At 44.0% G+C, this 17,220-nt stretch overlaps 1 protein-coding gene across 5 annotated transcripts in view; it reads right to left on the bottom strand.

Annotated features, from left to right (window-relative positions):
* Positions 1-16,747, bottom strand: part of SLC7A6 (solute carrier family 7 member 6) — a 37,581-nt gene extending 20,834 nt beyond the window's left edge. The window contains exons 1-2 of one of the 5 annotated variants that reach the window (XM_060650364.3): positions 16,650-16,747; positions 4,026-4,581 (exon numbers count right to left, since the gene is read on the bottom strand). In XM_060650364.3, coding sequence (XP_060506347.1) covers positions 4,026-4,545 — 520 coding nt within the window. In that variant the 5' untranslated portion in view covers positions 4,546-4,581; positions 16,650-16,747. Of the gene's footprint in view, positions 1-4,025; positions 4,582-6,105; positions 6,414-14,741; positions 14,905-16,461; positions 16,596-16,649 lie in introns of those variants that run through there. The other 4 variants (XM_078438917.2, XM_078438916.2, XM_060650363.3 and 1 more) reach the window with 4 other exon arrangements.
* Between the last annotated feature and the right edge of the window lie 473 nt (positions 16,748-17,220).

Here is a 17,220-nt window from a genome sequence, read left to right as displayed (position 1 = left end):
CTACCCTAGGATAGTAAGTAGCTAAGATAGCCTGCAATTTAAAAAAAAGTTGCTAGGATCTCTCTGCCAGTGTAACCTGGGAATAGGGTAAGGGGCTGCTAAAAGCCAGGATTTGAATCAGTAACACCTTCAAGGTCCAAGTAGGTAATACAAGTGAGCAATGGTAAGAATGTCTGGGTATAAAACAAGAGGGAGTGGAGGGCTGTAGCAGACTAAAGAGTGTGTGCTCCTTTAAAGAGAGCAACCACTACTCAAAGGCAGCTGATTGTGTCAGTAAGGAATGTGGGTCCAAGGTTACCAGAACTTTTGGTTTTTCAAAAGAAAGGTCCAGTCCTGATTTTCATATTTTGGCAAGTAATTCAAAATTGCTTACAACACGAGGCCAAACAAATATATCTGTGGGTCAAGTCTGGCCCATGGGGCACCAGCTTGCAGCTCTGACCTGGAGTTGTTATATGGAGACTATCTGGGCCCTTTCTTCTAGAATGGAACTTTAATTGTCTAGCTTGGCATGGTTATTATTTCTGTAGACAGTCTCCCAAACAACAACGTGGACCCCTCTCATATCTCAATTTTAGACTAACTTAATTATCCTATCCCACCTAAATTTCACCATGGTTACAAGTGCAGATTTTGGGGGTTTCCCCCTTAATTATGACCTAATTGGTTTCTTCCAAATTTTTGTCTCTTAAGACCACGTCGCTCTCACTGCCACCCCTGCCCAAAGAGACTCCCTTCAGCACATTCCAGATTTGTTAGATGATGCATCAGCCTGATTCTACACCCTAAGTTCCAAGAAGAGGAGCAAGCTGAACTCCAAAGTCTTGTCAGTTAGAATGAGACATGGTTTTATAACTTCGGCCCGTCTCTGACAATTTCCTGCCTACAGACATGCATTGTGAAAAAGCCTGGGCTTCTAGGATAGGGGCTTGAAGGAATTCTGATCCTGAGTACTCTGGGTAAAAGTACACTTGAATAAAAGCAGCTACAGATGCTATGACTGCACTTCTAAGAAATGAGGTCTCTTCTCCAATCAAACGAGCAGTTCCTGATATGGGGATGGGCTTCCTAAGCACAAAAAAAATGAGGAAAATCATAAAGGAAAAAGGATTTAGCAAATAAAAATCTTTTGCACATGAAAAATTACATATAGAGGTGTCCTTTGACTTGGTTATTTTTGGAATTCACCCTAAGGCCAACACGAGACCAATGCACAGGCACTCTCAGTTGCTTAGATAAGAGCACAAACTCACAAAACCTTCTAGAAGAAAATTGGGTAACACATGAAGAATCTTAAAACAGTTTATTTCTTTAGACACAAGTATTTCTCTTGTATAATTCTACCCTAAAAAAAGATGCAGAAACTCTGAAACGATATATACAAAGACTCCCACAGCAATATTATTTATAATGATATTACAGAACACTTACTATATGCCAGACACAGGGAAGTACTATACATGTATTGATTCACTTACTCCTCACAACCATCTTTTCAGTAGGTACAATTGATATTTCCATTTTACAAATGAGAAGACCAAAGCAACAGTTAACTAACTACTCTAAGGTTAACAGCTAGAAAAACAGCTGGTAAAGCTGGAATCAATCCCAGTCTGGCATGGGAGCCTGTGATCTTAACCACTATACCACACTGCCAGGAACCGACTTATGTGTCCCTAAACCATGTTTTCTAAGAATATATCATGAAAGGGATTAAATATTAAATTTTTTAAAGTATTATACAAACCACACAGAGTATGATCTCAAAAGTACTTGTAAAAAATGAGATAAGCACAGAAAAAAAAAATACCACAGGTATTTCACACAAATAGCAGCAATAGTTCTCTGGGAGTTAAAATTATGGGTGATTTTTCTTTTCTTTTTTCTATTTTTTTGCATTTTCAAAGTGCTTGTAACATTACATACTACCTCTAAACAATAATAGTAAAAGAGACACTACTTTAAAAAAATGTTTCTTTTGAAGAACATTCCACAAAACGAAAAAAAAAAATGATATACTAAATTTAAAATGCAGAATATAAAGTTATACGCAAAGTATGCTACCAATTCTATAAAAAGAAAGAAATGAAGACATGATTTAACTATTAAAAGTGCTCATCTTTTGGTGGTAGATTATAGGTGATTTGTGGTCAAGTTAATTTTCTCCTTAATGAATATATTTTAGTTTATTTTTTCTTTAATGTTTATTTATTTTGAGAGAGGGGGAGGGGCAGAGAAAGAGGGAGAGAGAATCCTAAGCGGGCTCCGCTCTGTCAGTGCAAAGCCCAACGCAGGGCTCAATCTCATGAACCCATGAGATCATGACCTGAGCCGAAATCAAGAGCCAGATACTTAACCAAATGAGCCACCACCCAGGCACCCCCTAACACATTTTCTAATCAGAAAATTATTATTATTTTTTCAAACTGAGAGAGACTGAGAGCAGGGAAGGGGCAGAGAGAGGGCAGGAGGGAGAGAGGACCTGAAGTAGGCTCTCTCAGCAGACAGCCTGATGTGGGGCTCAAACCCAGGAACTGTGAGATCATGACCTAAGCCAAAGTCAGATGCTTAACTGACTGAGCCACCCAGGCACCCCAGAAAATTATTCTTTTTCTAGACAACTCAGTCTGGCCAGAGTTCCCCTGGCCAGACCCTACCAGACATACAATACAGCTGAGTACCCACTTTCCCTCTTCCTGGGGCTATATGTGGAGGGGTTCCCTTTAACATTTGTCTTTAACAAATCCTTAAAGTCAGGAGGCCCAGTGTACAGTACAATCCTTTACTGCTAACTCCAAGGTACTCTCAGCCTATTTTTAACACTGTGGATAAACTACACACACTGCCAAAGCTTTTGCAAGCAGAGATACGGAAAGGACAGAGTATAATTAAGTGCTTCTGGCAGCACAGTGCTTAAGGAACACAGGGAATTCTGGGCCACTTCTCAGCTAAAACACTAGCTCTACAAGACTGTGTAAATTCACAGCAATCTTCTTTCCTTTTCAGTGACTTTAGGCAGAATCACTCTTCACCACCTCGTAAGAGAAAAAGGAAAATAAAGAGGGATGAACTGGAATCTCTCAGGTTCTGTCCTCAGAAACCCAAATATGGGCTAGAAGCCACCTTCCTGTCACTGGCCACAAGCAGAGCTTGTTTACAAAGTCAGTGTAAAGAAATCTGAAACACCAATGGGAAAAAGCCATTTTGGTGTGGTGCCTGCTGCTTAGAATGGGCTGCAAAGAGGGGCACCTGGGTGGCTCAGTTGGTCAAGCATCTGACTTCAGCTCAGGTCGTGATCTCACCGTTTGTGGGTTTGAGCCCCGTGTCGGGCTCTGTGCTGACAGCTCAGAGCCTGGAGCCTGCTTAGGATTCTGTGTCTTCTCTCTCTGCCTCCCCCATGCTCATGTTCTGTCTCTCTCTCTCAAAAAAATAAACATTTAAAAAAATAAAAAAAATTAAAAACACAATGGGCTGCAAAGAGTGGAAGTGGCAGGGAGCAGTGGTCCTGTGGGCCTGATGGATAACACTTGGGACCCCCTCACCACCCCCACCCCCAACAATCTAGAGAAGCTCTTTTCTCAGCCTCTAAACTGGTTTGTTTTCTTTTTTTTAACTGGATTAAGATAAAAAGCTGGGAAGCAAAATAAAGTCCTCAGCACTGAGGTTTTTTTCTGGGTTAAGCCACAAGTAGTGCTATTGACTCCAATCAAAACATCTGATAAGACAAAAATAAGACATGCACCAACCTGTCACATAGACTGGAGCACAGAACTCTGTAACAGCAAGAGTTGAAGGAATGTGAGGCACCAAAAGCCACAAACAGACTCAAATTTCTCTCATCTCTATCCCTTACCCTTACTTATCTCTCAGGGTTAAATGGCTTTGGTGAAATTACTTCTTCAAAAGGTAAGATGCCTCTCTTCCTCCCATAAAGCAAAATATACTGTTCAAATATGAGGTACCATTAACATTATTAAAGGAACCCACATCCTCAAACATACTTTCCCACTAAACCCCAGACTTACATATGCAAGCAGCAGCGAGGAGACGGCAGGCCAGGTACGGGGGATCACAGGTGGGGAACGAGGGCTGGATGATGTAGTTGGCGAAGGTGATGGCAATGATGGCCTGACTGGTGGGCTCAACAATTAGCAAGGAGGCCCAAAGGCGGATGAAGGCAATGAAGCCCCCAAAAGCTTCTAGAATATAAGCATAGCTGGCCCCAGACTTGGTGATGGTAGTCCCCAGCTCCGCATAGCAAAGGGCACCAACAACTGAGAAAAGCCCACCAATGGCCCATATGACTAGTGACAACCCATAGGAGGCAGTGTATACCAGCACGCCTTTGGGTGAGACAAAGATTCCTGAGCCAATCATGTTGCCCACCACCAGGCTAACCCCATTCAACAGAGAGATCTCCTTTTTTAGCTGCATAGTTTCCATGGTCTGTTGAGGTTGCATGCTGACATCTTTCTCTCTGGGCTGGCTGGCCTCAGGAATGAGATGGTAGGTTGGCGTGGGGCTCTCCAGCTCCCTGGCTTCCATGGCAAATGTCTCCTTCACACTTGTGTTTCCTGTGACCTGGCAAAGAATATAAATGTATTAGTCTAGGGCAGGAGCTGGTGAGTCTCTGGTTTAGAGAACTGCAAAGCCAACCTCTTTTGTAGGAATGGCATGCCTTGCACATAGATCTAAATACAATGACCTTATATCAGTTCCCACCACAGGACACAGAGAAATAAATGGAGGTAGGCAGACATCTAGTGCTCCCAAGAAAGATGACAATGACAGGGTTCAGGCGATGGCAACTTCCAACAAGAGGTACCTGGCTTGACACCCAGACATTAGGTTGGCATTACGCCTAGCCATAGCACAGATTCTCCCTAAGGTATAGGTTTTAGTCTGGTTAGTTTATGAGACCAGTGCTCTAACCCCTGAGCTACAGAGTCTAGTTTGGTCAATTTAACACCTGCAAACCAGGGGTGCCTGGGTGGCTCAGTCAGTTAAGCATCTAGCAATTGATTTCGGCTCAGGTCATGATCCATGGTTCATCAGTTCAAGCGCCAATTGGGCTCTGGGGCTCTGTGCTGACAGTGCAGAGCCTGCCTGAGATTCTCTCTTTCTTTCTCTCTTAAAATAAATAAATAAACTTAAAAACAACAACAACAACAACAACAACAACAAGCTGCAAACCTGACCTGCAGAGACCAAACTCCCAGCACCAGGTTTATAGCTCTAGCCAGCCTGATAGGTCCCTCACTGCCCAAACCCACTCACCTCCATCCAAACATAAACAGGAACTCCTGCAGTATCTAGCCACATGCAGAGAAGTCTGTAGCTACTCTCAGGCCAGCAAAAAATACGAAAGAATAGGAGCAGGTGGTGAGAAGGACTAGGAAGATGCTAAGACCAGGGCCATTACAAAGACTAGACCAAGGAGAGGATCTTCATGAAAATACACACCTGTGTGTTGCTAAGTCCACCACTTCCACCTTCCCTCATTGCTGCTTTCCCCGTTCAACACATCTCTTTTTCTAAAGTGCCCAGAAAAAGAGACAAGACCAGATGGAGAAAGAACACACAGAGGGCACCCTAACCTGGGGCTCAACTGCTATCTGTTTATTTGTTTTCCTTCTCAGCATGTGCCTCTCACTACCATCTGGATTGCAAAGAGATTCTCCCAGAATAGGGCCCAGGAATTCTGACACTCAATCAGAGCTACATGACTTTTCTTATCCACAGACCTGGCATCAGAAGGCACCCTGTATGGAGATGGCACACACACTACTACTTTTGGTTTAGAGTTGGGCCAGTCCAGAAACCTCAGGAAAATTAGACTCCACACCAATCTTCATATAAAGAACCCAGAATCTGTCAGAGGAAGACAAGAACCTTCCTATGCCCCAGGAATCAGGAATTCAGATCACCTATTTACTCCCCCCTCATGTTCTGGATAAAGGAATCCTGTAAGCCGTTTGATTCCCACCCAGGAGTCAGTCTTTTAAGGTCACAGAGATAATTTCCAGGGATAAGAATGAGATCAGTACATCATCTTCCCAGAAGCCTCTCATCTACTTAACAAAGATGGAGATGCCAGAACCTTACCTCGTGGAGCTCAGAGTAAGGGAACCACAGCCACTCAAGAGTAAGTAGTTCTCAGGGAAAACTCCAGTCTCCACAGCTCCATCCAAAACTCCTGCCTTACCTGTTCCGGTCCCCTTCCAGAGTCTGGATTGGAGACGAAGTGAAAAAACTCCTCTGGGCACTGATAAGCCTTCTCTCACTTCCAGAGTGGAGCCAGCCTACCTCCGCTTAGATGAGAACTGGCTTTAAGGCAGCACCACTCTTCCTTTCACTCCTGGCACCAAGCCATGCAGGTTTCCCTCTGCAGGCACAGACACGTGGGAACATACTTGTTTTCACGTGTCTGTCAGCTGAGCCAAAGCAACCATGAAAACAAACTTGGAAATAGCAGAGGAGCTTATATTCGCCCATGAGTCAGGTGCAGAGAGATCTAGATTGCCTTTTTCCACCCAATTCAACCCAGGGCAAGCAGAGAAACCTGGTCCCTGGTCCCAGTGCCCATTCCAGCCTCTCCCCTATTCCATCAAACCTTAGCTAGCTGGCGGGAGGAGGCTGGGGCTCCCACACATTCTTGTTTGGACTTCTGACACCAGATGTATGGTTTTCCACACATCAAGCAATTTTGCAACACTTAACTTACTCCTGACACTATCCACCTGGAGATCTCACAGGTTAAGAGCTCGGTCCCACAAAACTTTCCCCTCTTCCGATGCCAAATGAAGGTTCAGGTTGTTACCAGGGCTTCCACTATGCCTGGCTATAAACTGAAGGGTCCCACTGCCCCCTCCTTGGGTTCAATTAATTTGTTCGAGTGGCTCACAGAAAAACAGTTTACTTACTAGATTACCAGTTTATTAAAAAAAGATATAATTCAGGGGGGGCACCTGAGTGGCTCAGTCAGGTCATGATCTCACAGCTTGTGAGTTCCAGCCCCAGGTAGGGCTCTATGCTGTCAGCTCAGAGCCTGAAGCCTGCTTCAGATTCTGTGTCTCCCTCTCTCTCTGCCCCCTTCCCATTATGCTCTGTCTCTCTCTCCCTCAAAAACAAATAAACATTAAAAAAAATAAGAAATAAAAAAATAAAAAGGATATAACTCAGGAACAGCCAGATGGAAAAGATGCTTAGGGCAAGGTATATGGAAAGGGGTGTGGACTTTCCATTCTCTCTCTGATCAAGCCGCTACTCACCCAGCACCTCCACCTGTTCACCAACCTGGGAGCTCTCCAAACTCTCTCCTTATGGGATTTTTAAGGAGGCTTCATTAAAAAGGCATGATTGGGGCGCCTGGGTGGCGCAGTCGGTTAAGTGTCCGACTTCAGCCAGGTCACGATCTCGCGGTCCGTGAGTTCGAGCCCCACGTCAGGCTCTGGGCTGATGGCTAGGAGCCTGGAGCCTGTTTCCGATTCTGTGTCTCCCTCTCTCTCTGCCCCTCCCCCGTTCATGCTCTGTCTCTCTCTGTCCCAAAAATAAATTTAAAAAAAAATGTTGAAAAGAAAAAAAGAAAAAAAAAAATAAAAAGGCATGATTGATGAAAATCATTGGCCATTAGAGATTGACTCAATCTCCAGCCCCTTTCCCCTCCCCAGAGGTCAGACTGAACCTAAGTTATCAATCTCCTAATCACAGGTCTGGTTCCTCTAGCAACCAACCTCCATCCTTAGGAGATCAAGATGTTTTCCAAAAATCACTTCATTAACATAAACTCAGAGGTATGGTTGAAAGGGGATTGTTATATAAATAACAAAAGACATCCATTTCACCTTTATTGCCCTTGAACTATTTCAGGAATTGAGAACAAACACAAATAATATAACAAAAAAAAAAGCCTTATATAGGAAATGGCTCTTATATAGGAAATTATATGGCTCTTATATAGGAAATTATAGGAGCTGTGTCTAGAAACAGTTGATGAAGACCAAATATATATTTAACCACAAATTAGATTTAAGATGTAGAAAGATGGTGAAAGCATCACTCCCACTCCAACGACAAGAAAAAGCCAAATAATCTACATAACTGATATGGTTTGGAGTGTTGGGGTTTGGAGATGACGGCTAAGAAAGAATTCTTGGTATGTCTTCAGTACAAAAAGGTAGTTTCATTAAAGCACAGGGACAGGACCTGTGGACAGAAAGAGCTGCACTGGGGTTGTGCAGACGAACCAATCTTATACTTGGGAGTTGAGGAAGGTAAAAGGTACCTGGAGGTTTCCAAACAGACTTTCATATGCTAAAGACACACAGGATCCTAGGGGCCTAGGTATTGTCAAGCTAAGGTTGTTTTTCCCTCTAGCAAAGTATAAACATTAAGATAGTTGGGAGTTCCTGAAAGAATGTCATACTCTGCCTATCTCAAATATCAGTCAATGGGCAGTGGGTTATATATATTTAATTTTATCTACAGTTCCTCAGCTTTGTTTCTTACATCAAAAGCTGTGACTTTTCTTGAAGCCATCAGAGAGCTAAGGTTACAGCGTAACCAAGTGGACTGAAATTTAAGGAAAAACAGGCACCTCCACGGAGAGAAGTAAGGTCTGGCTCATCAGTGGCAGAGGGAGAATGGTGGGACCAATATACAGGCAGGTAAGTAGAATTCAGGTATAATTTTTAATGAATTACTAAGGGTCTAGCATGGGTTAGGGGCACGTGGGTGGCTCAGTCGGTTAAGTGTCTGACTCAGGATTTTGGCTCAGGTCATGATCTCACAGTTTAGGAGTTCAAGCCCCACCTTCACTGACAGTACTGAGCCTGCCTGGAATTCTCTCTCTCCCTCTCTTCCTCTGTCCCTCCCTGCTTGCTCTCTCTCCGTCTCAAAATAAATAAATAAAACTTAAAAAAAAAAAAAGACAATAATAAAGGTCTAGTGTGGGTTAGCAAGAGCATAGACACTTAGATGTTTTTTCTCCACAGATCTCTGTGGATTGGATGCTCATAAAAAATACTAGGCAGGAGGCCAAAGATAGCCTCTCCGTAGGGCTAGTCTGGAGAAGGAAAGCAATCACTATTCCAGGAAAAATACAAAGGTCCACCAGGTGCCCTCTCTAGAATAAAAATCTTTTTTTTTTTTTTTAATGTTTATTTATTTTTGAGACAGAGAGAGACAGAGCATGAACGGGGGAGGGTCAGAGAGAGGGAGACACAGAATCTGAAACAGGCTCCGAGCTCTGAGCTGTCAGCACAGAGCCCGACGCGGGTCTCGAACTCACAGACTTCGAGATCATGACCTGAGCTGAAGTCAGCCGCCCAACCCACTAAGCCACCCAGGTGCCCCTAGAATAAAAATCTTAACACTGCTGGGGAAAGAGTGGCAAAACTCTGCCACTCCCAAGGCAGCTAGGGCAGGGTGAAAGAAAAATAAAACAACCCTTTACTCCTGGGGGAAGGCAGGACATTCTGATCCAGACCATTAATGATATCCTACCTCTGGGCCAAGAGCAGGATCACCAAAAAGATCCACACCCCTCCCTTTTCTCCCCCCACTCAGATCCAGAAAAACAGGGCCTGCCTAAGACTGAGGCTGAACCAAGACAACAGAGAATCCCTGCTCCCCACCACCAGGTATGGAAGCACCCAGCAACAACAACAACAAAAAGACCTAAAGCTGAGGGCAAAGCATAAACATTGAAGAAAAACCCTTCCTCCAGCAAACCAATGCTAACGCAAGGAAACACCAGAGGAATTTGAAGCCATGTGTGCACCTAAGGTAACCACAAGAACAACAAAACCCAAACCCAACTCAGGGTTGATGGAGGGAAGAGGGTAGGAGATGGACTAGATGGATGATGGGTATTAGGAGGGCACTTGTTATGATGAGCACTAGGTGTTGTATGTAAGTGATGAATCACTGAATTCTACTCCTGAAAATAACTAACTAACTAACTAACTATGATTGGGGCCCCTGGATGGCTCAGTCTTTTAAGCATCTAATGCTCTGGTCATATCTCACAGTCATGAGACTGAGGCCCTCCTCAGGCTCCACGTGGGGCATGGGGCCTGCTTAAGATTCTCTCTCGTTAAACATCCGACTCTTGATCTTGGCTAGGGTCATGATCTAACAGTTTGTGAGTTCGAGCCCCGCATCGGTCTCTGTCCCTCCCCTGCTTATGAGTGCTTGTGAGTGTGCTCTCTTTCTCTGTCAAAAAAAAAAATAAACTTAAAATAAAAGATACTCTCTCCCTCTGCCCCTCCCCTGCTCGTGTGTGCACATACTCTCCCTCTCTCTCAAAACATAAAAATATAAAATACAAAATAACTATGATTAATACATTAAATGCTCTAGTGGAAAAGTTGGGCAGCATGCATAAACAGGTGAAATTTCAGCAGAGAGATGAAAACCACAAGAGTCAAAACAGGAAAAAAAGTAAAAACCTAGAACAGTATCAAATGGTCTATGGTAAATATAAAAAAAAAAAAAATACTTTTTGAAAAAAAAAACTCTTTTGGGGGGCCATTTAATTGCTGTAGAATATAATTGACTGCCTCAAGTAAAAATTCACGAGCAGTGAATTGTGGATTTATAGCATATATGAAAGTGAAATGTATGACAATGACAGCACAAAGACAAGGAAGAATTGGAAATTATACTGTTGTAAGGTTCTCATATGTGAAATAATGTAACATTACTTTAAAAAAACTAAACTAAAGGGGCACCTAGGTGGCTCAGTTGGGTAAGCATCCGACTCTTGATTTCAGCTCAGGTCATAATGTCACAGTTTGTGAGTTTGAGGTCTGTTTTGGGCTCTGGTTTGACAGCACCAGAACCTGCTTGGGATTCTCTCTCTCCTCTCTCTCCACTCCTGCCCCACATGCATTCTCTCCTTCAAAATAGGTAAATATTAAAAACAAAACTAAACTAAAAAGATTAAAAGAAGGGGTGTAAATAACAAGCCAACAGTGGAAATAAAACATAAAAAATACACAAACCAAAAGTAAGTGAAGTAGGTCAGAGAAAAATAAATGTCATATGATCATACTTACCTAAAAAACAAAACAAACAACAACAAAGAAAGGGACTCATAACTACAGAAATCAAACTGGTGGTTGCCAGAGGGGAGGGAAGTGAGGGGATAAGCAAAACAAGTGAAGGGGATTAAGATGCACAAACTTCCAGGGGTGCTTGGGTGGCTCAGTCAGTTAAGCACCCAACTCTTGATTTCAGCTTAGGTCATCATTTCACAAGATCTGCACTGACAGTGTGGGGCCTGCTTGGGATTCTCTCTCTCCCCAATTCCCCCCCTCAAAATAAATAAATAAACTTAAAAATAATAAAATAAATAAGACGCAGATGAAAAGTACAGCATAGAGAATATAGTTAATATTGTAGTAATGGTGTATGGTGACAAATGGTAACCACACTTATCATGGTGAGCATGCGCGGAATTGTGGAATCACCATGTTGTGCAACTAACATAATGTTGTATATCAACTATACTTAAATAATAGAAATTTTTTAAGAAAGCAGAAAAAAAGACATATGGAACTAATAGAAGCAGAAGACAAGTAGCAAGAAGGAAGATTTTAATCCAACCATCTCAATAATAACATGAAATATAAATGATCTAAACATACCAATTAAAAAATAGATACTGGCAGATAAAAATGCAAAACCCAACATGTAGTCTACAAGAAACCTGCTTTAAATATAAAGACATAAGTAAACTATAGGTAAAACAATAGGAAAAAAATAAACCATGCAAACACTAATCAAAAGAAAGATGGAGTAGCTATAGTACCATTATATAAAATAAACTTCAGAATAAGAAATACTGCTAGGGATAAAGAATTCATCAAGAAGACAATTCTAAATATATATTTCCTCCAACAACAAAGTTTCAAAATACATAAAGTGATATATATCTAAAAAGAGAAATACACAAATCTACAATTATAGTTGGAGACTTCAAAGCACCTCTCTCAGTTGTCACTAGAATAGATAGACATAAAATTAGCAAGATCGAGGGGTACCTGGTTGGCTCAGTCAGTAGAGCATTCGACTTTTAATCTCAGGGTCATGAGTTCAAGTCCCACACTGCATGTGGAGCCTACTTTAAAAAAATCAGCAAGATCTGGAAGACCTGAAAACGGAATGTGCCAACAACATAGCTCTTGTCTAATTAGGTGAATTCTGAGAAAAACAAACAAAAACTGGCAACTGCAATAGGGTTTACCTCCATCCAGGAGACAGGGGGCAGGCTAGGGGTAGGAGGCAGCCTTCTAGCAGGAAAAACACTACTTTGGCTCCTCAAATTTCACAACAGAGTATCAACCCTACTATCTACTCTGTTGGTATCAGAGCACAGTTAGGAACCCTCCCTCAGGTGCTACCTGAGGCCTTTAAGACCAATTCCAACCTACTTATCAGGTCCTTATCACTACACCCCCCCACACCCACCCCTACCTCCAACCCCCGCTGTCCCACCCAAGGTCCTATCACACTAAATTCCTTGCAGCTTCCAGAACCTGGAATAGTCCAGGGTTCCTAGAGCCCATCAGACAAACACACCTTTGTTCGTACTGAGCCTCTGCTTCTAACACCCTACTTCTCTCACCTTTTCCCCAACATCCTGGCTGCCATCTTTCTCCACCTATCTCCTTGTGTCTGTAAGGTTTCTAATACATACTTCTGCCTCAGCAGCCACCTCATTCTGTTGCATTTACTTACCTTCAGTCTCTCCCAACTAGTTAGTAAGTTCCTTGTCTGTTTTAACAGCACCCAGTACAAGGCCCAGCACAGGCTTGGTACTCAATCTGTGATCACTGAATAAAAATATACCAAGAACAGGGGCACCTGGATGGCTCAGTCAGTTAAGCATCTGACTCTTGATTTCAGCTCAGGTCATGGTCTCGTGGTTTGTGAGTTTGAGCCCCACAATGGGCTTTGCACTGACAGCCAGGAGCCTGCTTGGGATTCTCTATCTCCTTCTCTCTCTCTACCCCTCCCCCGCTCACTCTCTATCTCTCTCCCCCCACAAAAAAAATAAATAAATAAATACCAAGGACAAAAAATAGCTAAAAGAGAAAATACACAACAAACCCTACTAAAAGTCTAACACCTTGAGCCACCTACTCACCTGCTTGCCAGAACAACAAACAAACAAGGCTTAACTAAATGAAGTGATCATTCAGAGAATTCAGTCTGAGATGGTGGTTCTTATCATTTTGTCAAAGTACTTGTTCTTTAGATGATGAAAGAGGAAAAAAAGGATAAAAAGCAACTATGACTACAATAATGGTTTTGAATTCAAGTACATTTAATTAGTTGCCACAGTATCTACATACATTCTCAAAAAGGCAATCCTTATCTGTGAGATGCATTGTTTATCCTATCCCCACAGAAATGGGATGAAAATCAAGGAGCTCATAACTAAGCCACTATCTCCAGCTAAGTAGCCTGGTATTTGGGGGGAAGAGTGTACAACAAAATCTTACCAGATCACCCTCTCTGAACTGGCTATCCTTCTGTCTTCAGTTTTTATCCAATTGATAAGAAAAATCAGTATGTGAAGATCACAAACAGTATCGGATTCTCAGTCTCTCTCACACAGTCTCTAAAATCACTACCTAAGACAATTTCCATTAAATCATTCAGTGTACCCTGTAAGTTCCTGTTTTGAAAAACTAGTCTTAAACCCTGCCTGTAAGGGCACAATGCAGTTTTCTAGCAGGTTTTCATACTATTTTATAGGCTCCTCTAAGCAGATAATAAAGGAATTCATCAGACCACTAAAACTGCTTCATGAAAACTTAACCGTGAAACTATCACATGCAATTTCAGGGGCAAAAAAAAGAATCTTTCAGAGTTCAATTACAAGGAATACTTTACAAGCTGGATTTACAATCTCTTTTACAATGGGTAACTATGAGGGAAAATGCTGTTGAGAAAAATATCAAAATCTTTTTTTTTTTTTAATTTTGTTAACGTTTATTTACTATTGAGAGACAGAGAGACACAGAGCGTGAGCAGAGGAGGGCTAGAGAGAGTGCAGACACAGAATCCCAAGCAGGTTCCAGGCTCTGAGCTGTCAGCACAGAGCCCGACGCAGGGCTCAAACTCACGAACTGTGAGATCATGACCTGAGGCGAAGTCGGTCACCCAACCAACTGAGCCACCCAGGCACCCCTCAAAATCTTAACTGTGGTAAAAATATAGAGGACTCTCTTTTCTATACACCTCTGAGCTTTATATATTTTCCACAATTAGTAGACTTTAATTTTCTTAATGTTTAACTGTATCTATATAATATACACACACATACTTACACTCCTATAAAACAAAAAAGTGATGTGACTCTATATTTATCTTTTTACCCAAGAAAATAGGAAACTCAAGATCCAATTCAGTTCCCAATCACAGTGAACAGATAACCTTACTTTCAACAGTACATGGTATCTATTCTTTTCCATGACTTTGGTTTTCAATTTCTTTTTAACAACCTCATTGCAAGTAGCTTTCATTATAAACCACCACAATTACTCTTTAGAAAAAGATATAATTTAATATATATACAATTTATATAATACAGTGTTACATAATTTTTAATTATATATGAGCCATTCTCATCACTAGTATCCTGTTCATAGTGTGCAAAAATAACTGAAATTCTTTACAAATCACAAAGATCCAAGAAAGTTAACAGAGGACAGAGCAACAACATTCACCTGTGAGGAAATGAACAAACATCACACTTCCATAAGCTGCCTCATTATGAAGGGTCAGGATGTGAGAAGAAAATGAAGCCTCCACATCAAGGCCTAATTCCACCTGTCTGTCTTGGCCACTTAACCTCTGCAACAAAGAGTAAGAGGCAGCTTATCAAAAAACGAGCCTAATAAGCAGCTGGATATCTCCCTTTGTAAAATTTATGTTTTATATGCCTGGCAGGGACAGCATTCTCAACTGAGAAGTTCCATCACACTCACAGTGGAGTGTAACTGAAGCCACCAGCCCACACATGTGTCAGAGAAGTAGCTCGGTCATCTCAAATCATGCATATCTAGACTGCTGCTGCTCCCGGAGTCCCAGGTCCTGTGAGCACTGTTTGCGTCACTTTTGTAGAAACGTATCCACATCCTGGAGGCTACAGCAGGAAGCGCACAACACAGAGGTCAGGAAATTTCCTGTACCAAGAAGTGCCAAGGAGATAAGTCACATAACTGGTATTTACTTCTGGTCTGCAATAAAAATATGTCCGCAGCCAGAGAGAGAAGAAGAAAGACAGGGAAAAACTGGGTTTGTGGTTTTCCACATACTTGTCAGGAGAGGGAAATCAAATATAAGAACTCAAATGACAGTCTGAGACCAAAGTTGGGAAGCAAAAGCCGTGAGCGCACAACGGCACCTTAGCAAAGTAGGCAGCCTGGGCAGCTTCCTCCTAAGGGCTTCACAGCAAGCGAAGAGAGACGAAAATGAGCTCAGGAAGCACTCAGACTTTCAAAAGTCTGCTGCCCCCAGATCTTCGAATCAGGGAGCAGCTCTCAGAGAAGCACCAGATGGCTGAGCATTCTGCTAACACGATGCTAGATTCGCTGGCAGTGCTTTTTTTCCCCCATCAAGGGCAGAGACTGAATTCTTTTGAACCGTGTCACCAAGCCCCACAGCCCAGTGCACACAAGAGGTGCTCAAGTCTGTTAAATATTGATTCCTATTTATACCGACCATTACACAACGTGGTACCCACACTGTTTGCCTAGCGCTTAGTGAAGAATTCTCAGAATGTTTTACAAATATCTCTTTCCATTTACAACGTGAGATGATCAAACAAGATGACAGGACATGAGACGGGAGGAGGAGCCTTCATGGCAGCAGCACGCGGTTCCCTAGCCCTGCAAGCCCCCGCCCTAGACAATCTCGCAGCATCCCAAGCTCTGATCCTGCAGGACATCCTCAGAGTCTTGCACGCCGTCTTTCTCTCTTGCAGACTTTCTCACAGCACAGGCTCGCTTTCTTCCCGTCACGCTCACCCTGGAGCACCTCTCAGTCTCTTACACAGCGTCACACTCGGGGCCTCTGTCGCCAGAGTCTCCCTCTCAGTCTCTCGCACACTCCTGGAACCACCCTCACACGCTCAGAGAATCACCCCCAGGCTCTGGGTTTCACACACACAGCCTCCCGCTAGTCTGGGGGGGGGGGGGGGTGTGCCTCACGCACACCGAGTCTCCTTCACACCAAAGTCTCTCCCGTACTGTCAACATCATCTCACACACTCTCGGCGTCATCTTCTCACTCAGGGTCTTTCTTGCACACTCACAGTCACCCTCAGACTCAGGGGGGTCGCTCACACACACACACACAGACACAATCTGACACGCTCAGTCTTACACTCAGGGTTCCCCACACTCCTGGAGCCACCCTCACGCTCGCGGTCCCTCTTACACGCACAGCGTCACCCTCTAGCACGCTCTCACCGCGGCGTCTCTCACGTGCCGCCCGCCCGCCCACCCCGCGCCGGGTTTGGCGGGCCCGAATTCCGCACGCGGCGACTGCGGCGGCGCGGAGAGTTCGGCCTCCAGGACGCGGCCCCCCGCCCCGGCCCCGCTTCCCCCGCGCGCCCGCCCGCGGCCCGTTACCTCGCGGTAGCCAAGCGCCGACAGGATGCTCAGCAGCTCGACCGCCACGGCCGCCCGGGCCGCTGAGGCCCCGCCCCCGCCACGTCACGCGCCGCCGGATCGCGACAGCGCGCGCCGCGTCGGGACAGGACGCCTAGTTCCGTGCTGAGTCCGCAGGCGGCGGCGCCTCTGGGCCTAGGGGGCATCGCGGCGGCCTCAGGGATCAGAAGGCTCTGCTCAGTGTGCCGTCCCGACGTCTGCGTGCACTTGGCTCCCTGTCCCCAGGAGGGCCGTGACCTGGGCCCAACCACCCTCGCTCTAAATGGCCCCCGCAGCCCGTTCCTTTATGGCTGTTGGCCATACAGCTTACACAAGTTGCGCTAGATAGCCTCCGTACCCTGTTCTCAGCCAACCCCTCCGCTACGCACCCTAGGAAGACACACAGACCCAAAACGTTTTCTCCCAAACTCCTAGCTCAGCCCAGCTCCCGTCCATCGGAGCCTCAGCAGACACACGGACACTAACTGGCTTCTGTAACCAACCCCCCGCCTCCCTAGGGCTCAGGCTGGGGGACATTTTTTGATCCTTATCT

The sequence above is a fragment of the Panthera onca genome, chromosome E2 (assembly GCF_046562875.1).
Source record: "Panthera onca isolate mPanOnc1 chromosome E2, mPanOnc1 haplotype 2, whole genome shotgun sequence".
Classification (NCBI taxonomy): domain Eukaryota; kingdom Metazoa; phylum Chordata; class Mammalia; order Carnivora; family Felidae; genus Panthera; species Panthera onca.
The sequence above is the reverse complement of the archived record's forward strand: the minus strand, read 5'-3'. Positions and strand labels throughout refer to the sequence as shown.